Genomic DNA, 14010 nt, shown 5'->3' with positions numbered 1-14010 from the left:
ATTGTGACAGATCTGTAAAGCAGGAGTAGCTAACTTTTTTTTGGCTGAAGGGCCTTGTTCACTGTTGACCAGTCCTCTGCCAGGGGTCAGTGTGACCACCCCACACTCTCACATGCACACAGAGGTGGACACACAGACACACCCACCTCTTTTCAGCTGATCCATACAGATCAGCTGAGGAAGGGGGTTATCACCCCTTCACTGCTCATCAAATTATCAAGGTGCTGGATTCCATCCACCCAAGCCCTATGTCTACTTCATTATTTTTTTTCTTTCTGACAGAGCCGTTCACTGGGTGTGTCGAAGCCAGTACCGTGTATGTCGTCCCTAGATCTTTCTTTTCTTGTTGTTGTTTTTCTACTGATCCATAGCATTGTGTAAAAGTATGTCAGAGCTAACCTTCAACCAATTGTACTCTGTTGCATTGCACTGCTTGCATCAATTATTTATCCCTTGTCATATAAGATGGTTTGCATGCATATATCTGATCACAGTCACTTACAGTAAGGTGGACATCCACCATGTGTGTGAAAATAGGAAGGGATGTTGTAAATTTTCCTGCAAATTAAAAAACCAAAATGTTAATGCAACATTGGTAATGCAGGGCAGCATTGCCAGTTTTACCACCAAAAACTGGAGCAGTTTGGATGTCACAATCAACTGTGGTTTACTTGATGAGAATGAGCTGCAGTGAGCCTTGGGTTTGCATGCTCTGTCTCCTTCTCTCCTCCTCCAACACAGCTGTGAGGAGAAGATGGGAAGCTTTTGTTCCCTTTTGATTTCCTGCAGCTTGAACACAACACAATGTGTTTTGAAGTTGGCTTGTTTTGAACTAACCACAGTTAAAATTAGGGTTTGAACAACACACTAAAGTGTGGTTAATCAAAAGTGGAATTCAGAGACCCAAGACTCGCTGTTGCTATTTCCCATCATAATAAATCAAGGTTCAAACTATTTCTGTTATTTGCTCAGTTGCTTAGTGGATAGGTGAGTATATATCCCATGACAGGCATCTCCCAAGTCCAATACACTACAGGCCTAGCACCCATGGCAGCTACCTGGGTCATCTGCCCCTAAATCTGACCCTGGGCATGCTGTGCATAGAGAATGGTCTCTGGGCACAGATGCTGGCATACTAATAATGCTAAGCACGTCTCGTCATGATGATGGACATTTTGCTAGTAAGTAATCAGCAAAAGCAACTTTAGTGCTTTTATTTTCCAACATTCTGTTGAGTTCAGTGAATCACATAGTCGTATGGAGAATTTTATATGCATTTTTAAAAGCTAACACACTCTGGGATATATCAGAAATAATGCAGGCAGCAACAATAATAAAAAAAAATCTGTGATGAGCAAAGAATCTAACAAACTCGTTTGGAGCCATGAGTTAAAACTATATTGACTTTTAAAGCCCTAATCAGCCTGAGTCCAGGGTCCCTAAAAGGCCATATCTGACAATACCAATATAACTTTCTTTAGCCTTCTTCCAAAAAATCAAGGTTGAAATTCACCCCAGGGTCACTATTCCTTGCATGATTTACACAGAAGTAGATTTACAACATAGTTCTTCTAGCTTATTGTCACCTGCACAATGTCCTCAAATTTCAGCACTTACCATTTACAGTTTTCATTCTGTAAATTAAAAACACCTGGGACCAACAAAAAAAAATCCCACAAAATCTATTGATTTTTGTGATTGGGATTATTTTTGTTCCAGCCAATATTAGCCTGTTGGCAGGGCCAGCACCAGAGCGCAGCCAGGTCAGTCCCTGGCCAAGGGCCCCTCCTTAGAATGGGAGAGTAGTGCTCCCATTCCACGATCTCCGTGGATCGCAGAGAGGGAGCTCCCAGGCATCCCCCCCAATACAGTCAGTGCAGGCATCAGTAAGCCTGCATGCACACTCTGCCTACCTCTCCCGATCCTGCACATGTGTTCCCTAAGGGGCTGAGGCCCCCACCGCCATCTTGGTTGATGGCAGGCGTGTGTGCACAGTGCACACATCATTCACAGTGACAGGAGAGGTAGGTGGGACATGTAGGCGGGCTTATTAGCCCGCACCAACTGTAATGGTGAGTTGGGCTATGGTGCTGCAAGCCCGGGCAGGCTGGTGCCCAAGGGCCTAGTCATGCCTGGCATCAGCCCTGCCTATTGGGGTAAAAAAATATGCCCCATGTAGTTTCTCAAGCAGAAACCAACTAAAGGAAGCACATAATTGGCATTGTTTTTTAAATATGTTCTTAAACCTTCTTTTTTAAAATGTTTTTAATCTTAGAAGATGTTTTGAAAGCTTTTTTTAAGAAAAACTTTAAAGATGTTTTGTTTTAATGTGTTTTAAAGTTTGTTTTTATGATGGTTTAAAATTTTTAGTGCTTTTGTTTGTGCCCTGGGCTCCTGCTGGGAGGAAGGGCGGGATATAAATCAAATAATAAATAAATAAATAATTTCTTTGTTTTGACACAACACACATGGCTTTTGTTTTAGACATCGTACCACTCTGAGACATATTTGAATTCGCTTAAGGTAGAAAAATACCTTAAGAAGTAAGAGTTTGTTTATTCTGCATTTATTATGCTGAGTAGAGAAGGATTGGATGCTTGTTGCTAAAGGGTGAAATAAAGAGATAAGTTAAAGTGATCTGAAAATATATGTATCCTGAGTTACCCTTTCTTCTTTTAAAGCACTCACTATATTCACAATCACAGTAGCTATTTTTTCTTCTTTTTCTTGAGTACTTGATGGCAAAGGATGAAAACAGGCCAAGAGGAATAAAAACTCTGCTGGGTATGCTACACTTAGTTGGTAGGTTGCCACCTAGGCTGTAACCCAGGCCTCATTTCTGATTTCCCCTATGTATTAGCTCAACATGACACCTTTTCAGGGTTTCTGGGCAGAAGAAAAATCAATACAGCAGTTCCTTTCCATAATTAGTTTTCATTCTCTTAGTTGGTCCCTTATATAGCAACAAGTTAAACTCTTTCCCTTGATCGTCCAACTGTAAGCAAAATCTAAAAGTCACGAACAAAACTAGAAGGAGTGATCCTCAAGAAGGAGTCGACACCTTTTGGTATCCCTTTGTTTACTGTATCCATAACAACCTTTTTTCTTATGAAACAAAAAATATGCCAGTCATATAATTCCCAGTGTTCATACTATATTTTGTGTTAACTTGACTTACACATAGCCCGTTATGTAAGTTAACACACTCTCTGCATGGACGAGGAGAGGCCACTGCTTTCCCTTCAGTTGGCCTGGCCCTCACATCCTCTCAAACAGGACAGGGGGGATTGGCTGGCGCTATGTGCCCCCCTCCAAATGCTCCACCTAGAAATGTGGCTGCCCCACCTAACAAGGAAGGTTACTAGAGGAAAAAGGTGGGCATTTTACTTACCTTTAAACTGCTGAGACAAATGGAGTAGAGAGAATCCTCAGTGGTGGGTTAAATCCAAAAAGCTGGAAAATCAGGCAGTGCCAGGCCATGGTAGGGATCCCACCCAGCAGGGATGTGGGATGATGGGGCACAAAGATGGGACAACTAAAAGATGATGATAAGTCCCTCCACTACAACTTCAAGACCTTTCTGTCAGTGGCTAGAAAGAAAGTTGCTTTAATTGTTGCTTCTTTTGGACCTTCCTGGAGTATGTGTGTGTAGTTGCTCTGCAGGAGTTTTTAAAAAATGTGTGGCTGATTTTTTTATTTTTTAGATTTGATAGGATGCTCTTTCACACTTTTTTTTGTTTTCTTGCTATATTTTATATGGTGCTGTTTTATATTAATTTTATGTGTTTTGTACTGTTACAGTTTTTGACTTTCTGTTCTTTTTAACTTTCGTAAGCCATCTTGAACATTTTAATGGAAAGATAGGGTGTAAACACCTTAAAGAAGGAAAGAAAAGTCAATAGTTGATGCACAATCACCCTGCGCATTCAGCTGATTGCTGCACTCTAGGAATGGAGAAGCAAGATAAGGGTATATGTGGAACTACAGCCTGTACAACTGCCCTTCACGAGGCTTGAGGATCCTGCACCATCAGCCAGATGTGGGAAGTTGATTGGGCATCCTGGAGGAAGCATGCAGCAGTAGCAGAACTATTGCTGGCTGGGAGGGGAAAACCATCTTTAGCCTCCCCAGCCCTTTTTTGCTGCATCTGGAGAACAACAGCCTGGTGGAAGAGCCAGAAGGCTTGGCTGTCTAGCTCTGTCCATGAAGAGCAAGAGCTTTGCCACAGCTGTAGCTGGTTTCAGGAAGAAGCTTATATATTTTGAGGATGCCTTTAGGTTGCTCCTTCATGGTGTGCCAGGGATAATGGGTGACTGGTTGTGGATGGGCTTGCTCTTGGATGATAGATTGGAGCAGCCAGGGCAAAGGTGTGAGTTAACCTGGCTTCCAGGTGAGATGTAGAATGCTGGGGAGCTGCATCTATGGTGAGAGCATGAATGAACACATAGCCAGTATGATTGGTGGATATTTTGTGATTGGGCTATTTTATATTGTTTTTATTGATTTGTTGTTCTTTTTTTTGTATTTCTTTTGTGCCTTCCTTTTTCAACAAGACTTTGAAGTAGAAACCTTACCCCAGTCTACATCTGTGTTGGAATTTTTTAGATGTTTTCTAAAGATGTTTTGTTTTTAAAATGTTTTATAGATATGTTTAGTGTTTTGTCTTTTGTTTATTGCCCTGGACTCCTTCTGGGAGAAAGGGTGGGATATAAATGTAATAAAGGAATAAATGTTAATATGTTGCTCACCACTTTGGGGGCCTTTGGATCAAAAAGCAATATATAAATAAACCATAACATCACATCAGCATGTAGCCAATGCAAAACGTAGTCTGGATTTTTCACAGATGCACCCTAAAAGTCAAATTCAGCATCTCTTCACTATCAGTGGCTTTGAGTGGCACCTGAATTGGGAGCAACACCTTAAAGATGTACACTTGAACTGCCATGTTCATTTTCAAGATAGGAATGTAAACAGCAGCCCAAATGGAAACCAGGATGTCACCAGGTCCAGTTGCAACAGGCACAATATTAGAATCCAATTTCATTCTATATTTCTATATCGTATCTATGACTGTACAGTGATTTATTGTAACCTGCTGGATATTGCAGTTATTTTCTGTACAATTGCCATTTTGTTTTGAGCCCCAGTTAGCTGTTTCCCCCCTCAATGAAATCTTGAAATCTCATAATCTACAGAAAATATACTGTCTTCTTTCTTACAGGTTCTTAGAAGCAAAGATCTAACATCACCTATGCAACGCTACATTGATAGCAAGGTAGTTAAAACAAGAGCTGAAGGCGAATGGCTATCTTTCGATGTAACTGATGCAGTACATGAATGGCTCCACCACAGAGGTGACAGTACCCTAACCCGTTAATTGTTTAGAGCCTGCATATGCTAAAACTCAATAGTTTCAGGTTTGCACCTGATCTAAAGGCAATTTCCCCTTGTGCTTTGCAGACAGGAATCTTGGATTTAAGATAAGTTTACATTGTCCATGCTGCACGTTCGTGCCTTCAAATAATTATATCATCCCGAATAAAAGTGAAGAGCTAGAGGCAAGATTTGCAGGTAATGACAAAACATAAAAATTAAAATTGTTATGTAATAAGTAAGAGGAGTTTCAGTTGATGTAAAAGACTGAGAGGTGTGTGTATGTATATATAGAGATCTTGGTTTCCCTTCCTGAAAGAAATGATTTTAAAAAATCTGACATAGCATTGTGAGAGTGCCAGTAGACTTATTTTTACTCAAACTAGACAAGTACTATAGACTGCATTGGTGTTATAAAGAATTTGGACCTTGCACACTAGAGTGCTTTCCTTTGTAGTCTATTCACCAATTACATTAGCTCTCACTGAAACCATTCTATTTGCAGTGTCCTGTAGCTTCCAATGCAAATCAAAGACCTAGTGCTTGGGGTTTAAATGGGCCCAGATTAACCAGATGAAAATCACACTTCTTGTCAGCTCTTCACTGAGACAGCAGTGTTGGTGGGGGTGCAGGCAGGGCTGGACATTCCTTGGTAATTGCCAGGCCATAAATCCTCAGCCGGCGGCTTGGCTATAAATCTGCCAGGCTAGCAAGGAGGAAGCAAGATAAGGGCAGAGGCCGTTCGAAGCTTACGTGCCAAGCCAGAAATCCAGAAGAGACATCAGTGAAGGTCCGGGTCTAGTTTGCCGAGAGATCAGTCCAAGTCAAGGTTCAGGGGACAGAAAGACACACAGTGGTCACGCCTGACGTTGTAGGCAGCGACAAGCTGAAGCCAAGGTTTGACTTTTAAGGAGCAGGTTTGTCAGCAGGTGTGAGCCCTCAGCATTTTGGCCTTAAGTGGACAGGCCTGCCCCTCTTCTGCCTGACCTTCTGTTGTCTACGTTCTGCAGGTGAGGGGGAGTATCCTGTTCACTTTCTGCGTCTGGCTGAAGGGCTTCAGCTGTGTCTGGGGTGCTCTGCAGCTGAGGGGGAGAAGGAGCTGTGTTCTCAGGAGTTTCCTCCATTTCTCCTTCTGGGTCTGCTGCTTCTGGGTCTGCTGCTGTTACTCCCGAGTCATCCTCGTCTGATGAGTCCTCTGACGGGGCCATGACACTTCTTTTAAATTAGGAATGGCCAACCTACTGCCTTTTTAGATGTTGTTGGACTATAGCTTCCATTACCTCCAGCCAGCATGGCCAACAGCCAGTGATGATGGAAGTTATAGTCCAACAGCATTGGGAGGACATTAGGTTGGCTTCCCCTGTTCTAGCTAATGGTCTCATCACAGTGATTGGCCAAGAAATTGAATATGATCCAAAACTGGTGGTATTAACACTCTTTGTTGATGAATAAGCAACCCATCCTTAATCCTATAGATGTGAATGTCTCAAATTCAAAGCTCATATGGCTAATTTATGCACTGACCTCAATCTCACTGGTGGGCCCATCTGTGGAAGAACCACTTCCAACAGAGTCCAGATGAGCATGGGGATATGTATCAAGATCTATGTTATCTGTGTGTGTGGAAGGCTGCTTGTACGTGCAGATCTCCCTTGCTGCTCCCTGGGGGCAAGTGCCTTTGCAATATTGTTGCTCCACTCCTGAGGCCAGTTATCATGCCACATCATTAATGGATGAAGCTCTATATCAGCAGTGGAGAATCTCCAGCCTATGGGTCTAATTAGGCCTGGTAGGCCTCCCCATTTGTCCCACAGTATGGTTTGCCCCAAGGCACACCCACCTGTCCATTAACTGACATCATATGATGTCAGGCACTGGACAGGTAAACCTGTGAGACCAAATAAAAAAGAACCAAGAATCCAAGCAGGGGCTGCAAAGGAAAAATGAGGGTGATTTCTTCCTTTGTAGGTTGCAGGTTCAAAGTTGAACCATCTGATGTCATATATCTCTTCTCCTATGCTAGAACAGACCTACTTCAAAAGGTCTTGAGCCGTTTGATCCTAGATTTATTTACGTACACAGTGTCACCAAAATAATTAAGAATGCAGCCAAGCCCCTTCTGGCCTAATGGATTAACTGGAGAAGGCCATAGCTGTGTGGTAGAGCAAATGTCTTGCACATAAAAGGTTCCAGGTTCAAGCCCTGGCGTCTTCCGGTACCAGTGTGAATGCCTCTAGTCTGAAACTCTGGAGAGCCACTGCCAGTCAGTATTGTCAGTACTGAGCTAGGTATTATTTTATTCATTTAATAAATTTACCTCCTACCTTTCCTCCAAGGAGCTCAAGGTGGTGTCCATGCTTCTCCCCCTCTGCATTTTATCCTATGAGTAGGCTAGGCTTAGAGATAGTGACTGGCCCAAGGTCACCTAGTGGGCTTCATGACAGAGTGGGTATTTGAACTGTGGTCTCCCAAGTCCTAATCCTGACACTTTAACCACTACAGCGTATTGGCTCATTGGCCTGTTAGGCAGCTTTTGCTGACGCACTTTTGATGATGTATGCAAAGGCATTTTATCAGCTTGTATGAGGGATGCCAGTTGTCCTTAGCTTACCACATTTCTCTAGTGCAGTTAAGATGGAACACTCATTGTAACACTGACATTTAGTGAAGCAGATTCTGTTTGGCTAGCAAGTGGGATTCCCAAGCAGCATGATTGTGTCAGGACAGATGGAAATAATAGATTGTTTACAAGCCCAAATCCAGGTGGATTCATGGGAGCAAGTGGGTCATGAATTGTGGTCTGGTTATTGAGTACTAGCAAATAGGAACAAACAAAACTTCATTTTATTTGTTTATAGAGTGTTAAAAAAGGCCAAATGTGGGTTTCAGGGCGGTATGCATATGAATTTAAATTCCACCATGCAACATTAAGGCAACATAAATCAATTCTACAACCAAAAATAAAATTGAGAAGAGAAACTCAAATGATAATGTAAATTGCTTGGGCAAATAAAAAAGCCAATAAGCTAGCACTGAAAAGCATATAGTGTGAGTACCAGCTCTGTTTTCCTCATGAGAGTGTTCTGAAATCATGGTGCCACCACAGCAAAGTCCTCTCTTTTATACCTAGGTAGTATTCTTCTATAGGTGGAAAATGAAGGAGATAGAACATGTGGCAGCAGTGTAAATGTGGGTCACCATGTAAAGCATGGTTGGGGAGCAGGGCTGACCTGACATAAAGGACAAGATGGTGTCCCCTTCCAACTCCTCCAACTCCTCTTCGTCATCATCATCATCATCATCATCATCATCATAGCATTTATATCCCACCTTTTCTCCAAGGAGCTCAAGGTGGTGTACATGGTTCTCCCCTCCTCATTTAATCCTCACAACAACCTTGTGAGGTAGGTTAAGCTGAGAGGCAGTGACTGGCTCAAGGTCACCCAGCGAGCTTCATAGCTGAGTGGGGAATTGAACCCTGGTCTCCCAGGTTCTAGTCCAACATTCTAACCACTACACCACACCTAGTGACAGGGCAGCATCCTCCACCACACCTGAAAGCAGCAGGTTTGCTTAGGGGACACAGGGCAGGTTGCATGGCACATATAGCTCTGACTGACAACACCTCTCCATGCCTACCCCCCCCGCATCCACTGCCTGTGGTGGCTCCCTGACTCTGCCTACTGATAGAGCTGGCCTTGGTTGGATGTACAAAATGAGAATGGGCAATAGGGAAGGATTACATTTTCTCCTGTTTGCCACTTCCCCTTCCCTGGTAGTCCCTCCCCCAACTTTGTTTCTTCCAACCAGGCTCACTTCCAATATCCAAACTTGGCTAGGGGTTGGACTATGGGACATAGACATGGAAGCAGCAAGCAGAATGAAGGCCACCTTAAAATGTTCTCACCTCTGCTCTACACATAACTGAACAGACCTACACAGGTTTGCTGCATTTACATGTAATTAGGTCCAAGGAGTGTCAAGTATGGGGATCTGAAAGGAGGGGTATGTGTTTGTGGATAGAGATTTCATCATTTTTCTTTCGCGATGATACTTTGATGGGTTTAAGCATCCTGTAGAAACTTCTTTTCTGCTATCTCCTAGTGCAGTCCAGTTCCATACAAATCAATGACAGCCTTAGGTGGCAATCCTAAGCACACTATTGGGCCAAATGGGACTTCCTGCTAAGTAATCATACTTAGGATTGCACTGCAGATCATGCTTAGCTTTATATGGTTTGGGGTCTATACATACACGTAAAATGACAATATAAGCAGAATGTACGAGAAGAGTTAAGATTTGAATTAAATAACTATCTTGATGCATGTTATACTGAAATAAGTGCAGAAGAAAGAACTTTAATATCTTGTATTGCAACTGATCAAATAACTAATCATTACTATTGATGAAACTGATGATACAGTGTATCTCCTGGCACTGATTTATACTGAAATTGCATTAAAAAGATGTATTTACATTGAGACTGAAGGCAAAATACATGCTCAATTTGGATGGTCTTCCAAACCACAATTGAAGGATTACAAATATGCCATGGGTTTGCACACTCTTCCTTTCCTTTTGTACCCCAATTCCCACCTCCATATTTGGGTTCTTCTAACCATAGTTTGCCAGAATATCCAAAACAGAACCATGGTTAGTGCTAACCTACAAATAATGGTTTGCAAACACATTTCAAGCCATTGGTGTATGATGAGAGAGGGCGATAATGCAGAACTCATGCCAACATCGTGTTTCTGATCCTCCAAACATTTATTTGGAAGACTGACTGAAGAGAGCCACAGTGATAAGCACAATGTGGGCTTCTTCCCAATTTACATATGCATTCCAGTGTGTGATAAATGCGCCCAGCTGATGCCAGTATCCCTGATATTTTTTTTTCTGTGATTCGGGTTTCTTGTAAAGAGATAGTTTATATAATTTGTTCCAAAAGAGCAACACAATATTTATTACCAAAATGTATTTTTTAAAGGTATTGATGACTACTACACATATCCCAGTGGTGAGAAATCTTTAAAGCCCAATAGGAAAAAAAACAGTGGGAAGACCCCACATCTTCTGCTAATGTTATTACCCTCCTACAGACTTGAGTCGCAACAGTCCAGTCGGCGGAAGAAGCGTGCTCTAGATGCTGCCTATTGTTTTAGGTAATTATGGATTGAGGCATTGTATGTCTGTGTGCTTGCATAGCAATAGGGTAGCATTCATATAATATGAAGGCAGCTCAATAATTTCTTGATCCTATTCTTTAAAAAATTCATTGATAATTTGTCTTGGTAGATATGAACTAAGAGCAGTAGCATTCTGACATACCCAGGTTCTGATAGTCTGATAGCCTCCTTACAATTGATTTAATGGGACAAAACGTGGACATTTTTCATACTAAATTCCTTTATCTCCTACCAATCTTAATTACAATGGAGGTACCACATTTCTGTCTTCCTGCCAAAACATTTTATGGTTCAGTTCAGATGTAGCAGGAAACAATATTTTCCTACAATGTAGAACAACCTCTGGTTAGCTTTGGGCTTGCATACTCCCCCTTCCCTCCCCTTCTCTTTCACTCATGAGGAAACTGGTTTGTTTTAAGCTATGGCTTCAGAACAAGCTTAGTTCTGAAACAACAGTTAGAACCTTGTTTTTTCTCACTAACCATAGTTTAAACAAACCACAGTTCCCTGAGTTTTTATGTCATGAGGAACTTGCAGGTCTAGCCCACATCATATGCATGCCTACTTAGGAGTAAATCCTGATGAACATTGTGAGCCTTACTTTTGAGTAAACATACGTAGGAAGACACTGTGATAACGCCAAGAAAGAGCCACTAGCATGCCTCCTGTAAGTCCACCCACAAAGGAGGCTGCCTGCTGCATCTCTGAATGATTTACTGTTCTGGTCTTGACTGCTACCAAAAATCCTTCCATTGGAACTGAGTGATGTTGTCATGTCTCTGCATCAGATTTGATTGAATAATTTATTCACTCCCAATGAAGAAGGAGCTCAGAATAACCTGCTGTCAGAGGAGGTATACCTAGAGAAATGACTCATGCAGAAACACCCTTGGGTGGGTTTCAGATGAAGTGTCTTAGGTGCTAAAGACAGGCATGAAAAGGCCATGAGGACACATGGATTAGCTCTATCCCTGCCATTGACAAAGCGCCCTGTTTGCATGGCGGCATCTATGCGTAGGACTTATCCAACCAACAGGGGATCCCGATTGGTCCAGGATCCCCCCAGACAGTTCTACTGGGGCCCTTTCTCACACTTACTAATCATGTAACCAATGGAAGCAGTGGTGACAGGGCTAGCCCACCACCTTGTGCGTGCCTTTACTTACTTATGTATTTATTTCTTGAACAAAATGTATATATTGCTTACTCAACAGAAGGCCTCTAAGCAGCTTACAAAGGAAAATCTAAATTATTCATTAAAAAAATACAGATAAAACCTTTTATGATGCACAAGGGGGGTTGTCTCATTTGGGGAAGATTCATACTTCATAGCCAACATGGTGCCCTCCAGATGTTGTTGGACTCTAGCTCCCATCTTCCTTGACCATTGGCCATGCTTGCTGGGGCTGATGGGAGTTGAAGTCCAGCAACATCTGGAGGGCAGCCAGTGTCTTGCCATTCTAAAAGTAAATACTTTTAGATCTAAGAGTGAAGTGTCCCTCTAATTTTAATTTTTAAGAAAAGCATCAGCCCTAGGAAGTTTTTTTTTGGGGGGGAAGCATAGATCTTTCAAACAATCAAGAGCTGGATTGAGGTCACCTTAAAGCCTCTATCTCGGTTTTGGTAGGCATGACTGTGATAATATATTTGCCTGCAATTGCATTTTCAGGAATGTGCAAGATAACTGCTGCCTGCGCCCATTTTATATTGACTTCAAGAGAGATCTTGGATGGAAATGGATACATGAACCTAAAGGATACCATGCAAATTTCTGTGCAGGAGCTTGTCCCTATTTATGGAGCTCAGATACTCAGCACAGTAGAGTAAGTCTCTCCCTTTGGAAAAAAAATCTAGCTTTGTTTTATGATAGAATATTAAAACTATATTTTGGAGCAGAAAGCAGGGTTTTACAAAATAAAAATTAGGTGTTCTTTGTCCTGCCCCCCAAAAAGGAGAGCTAGTATGCTCAGTAGATTATACTGTAGTACAGAGGTTCCTGAACTGGTCTGCAAGCTTCATTCAGGTTGTCCATGGCATGACTGTAAAATACAATTAAAAATTGGACAGCATCTAGCACAGTGCATTACAATTGCCACAGCACACAGAAAAATCATTAAGTGTTCTGCCAAGACCCTCAGTGCTTCTCAAGTAGTCCTGGGTGGGGGGGAGAGTTGGGGAACCACTGCTATAATATTCCTTTATGTAACATTTTTCAATTGGAATAAAAATTGCAACTCACCCATTCTTCTGCTCTGTCAAAGTCTTCTTGAAATAACTGATGCAATATGTGTAGATACTAAAATCTAGTCCACACACCAAATGAGCACATTTCAAATGCAGGTCTTCTTTATGAGCTTGTCCTTTAAGGCCAGTTGCACAGTACACTTTGAAATGTATATTTGTTTTTAATGTTTTTAATTGTTGTAAACTGCCCAGAAAGCTTTGGCTATGGGGCGGTATACAAATGCAATCAATCAATCAATGCCTGGCAGAACATTCTCCATCTGCCATCAGCCCAAGACAGCATGGCCAGTGGTTAGGGATTATGGGAATTGTAGTTCAACATCTGGAGGGCCACAGGTTACCCATCCCTGCCCTAACTAGTCACTGCCCAATGAAGGCTGGGACTATTGCATTCCAACTTGAGTGCCTTCTCTCAGCTGAAGCAGAGATCTGAGGATGAGAGACAACAGTTACCTGGCTCTCTTGTTTTTAAATCAGTTTAGACCCTTCTCTAGGCCAAGCTTTAATCTTCCACACAGTCCTAATGTACTGACTCCACCCATGGAAGTCATTCTAGGGCAGGTCTGCACAACACATGGGACTTCATGTTGTGCAGGCCTGTTCTAAAGAAAGGAATTCTCCTCCTAGGCAGCTATGATCAGGACTGGGTGCATTCCATGTGCTGGCTTGTGAAAATCCAGCACAGAATCTACTCTCTGGCACACAGTTTGGCATCCTGAAAATCCTGGCTTTCATTTCTAATATAAAAGCCAGCTTCTTTCGCAGAGAGAAGCTTGAAAGATTTAGGAGGTGCCTGCTTATTTCGGAACCTGAGGAGAGGATGGGAAGGGTAGCTCTCTGCCCTTGTAATTCCTGATCTCAGCCACATACATGGTGTTCCTTAACCCTCTGCTCACAGGGCTACTCCTGTCACCTCAAACACTCTGCCTTTTTTCTCTGTTCTGTCCCAGTGCCTTCCCAGCCCTTTCTCTCTGGCCTATTCCAGTGCCACCCTAGTCTCTTTTGTAAGAAGTCTGCATTCATTGCAAGTCCAGGTTTTGAGAGAGAGCAAAACCTTCATGCACAGCCCCAGGACATGGCGCACTTGTCATTGCAGAATTTGCACAGAAGATACACCTGCAATGTAGTCCTTCTAGATCCATCTAGATGATGATGATTTAATCGCCTTCCACCTTAAGACAATATACACGTTCTAATAAAA

At 42.3% G+C, this 14010-nt stretch overlaps 1 protein-coding gene across 2 annotated transcripts in view; it reads left to right on the top strand.

Annotated features, from left to right (window-relative positions):
- TGFB2 (transforming growth factor beta 2) overlaps positions 1–14010 on the top strand; it is a 112951-nt gene that overhangs the window by 94983 nt on the left and 3958 nt on the right. The window contains exons 3-6 of one of the 2 annotated variants that reach the window (XM_061625180.1): positions 5225–5357; positions 5464–5574; positions 10367–10541; positions 12235–12388. In XM_061625180.1, the coding sequence (XP_061481164.1) occupies positions 5225–5357; positions 5464–5574; positions 10367–10541; positions 12235–12388 (573 nt within the window). Of the gene's footprint in view, positions 1–5224; positions 5358–5463; positions 5575–10366; positions 10542–12234; positions 12389–14010 lie in introns of those variants that run through there. The other variant, XM_061625181.1, reaches the window with a different exon arrangement.

Source organism: Rhineura floridana, chromosome 4 (genome assembly GCF_030035675.1).
Source record: "Rhineura floridana isolate rRhiFlo1 chromosome 4, rRhiFlo1.hap2, whole genome shotgun sequence".
Lineage (NCBI taxonomy): Eukaryota > Metazoa > Chordata > Lepidosauria > Squamata > Rhineuridae > Rhineura > Rhineura floridana.
Note: the sequence above shows the minus strand (reverse complement) of the source record. Positions and strands in the feature narration are given on the sequence as shown.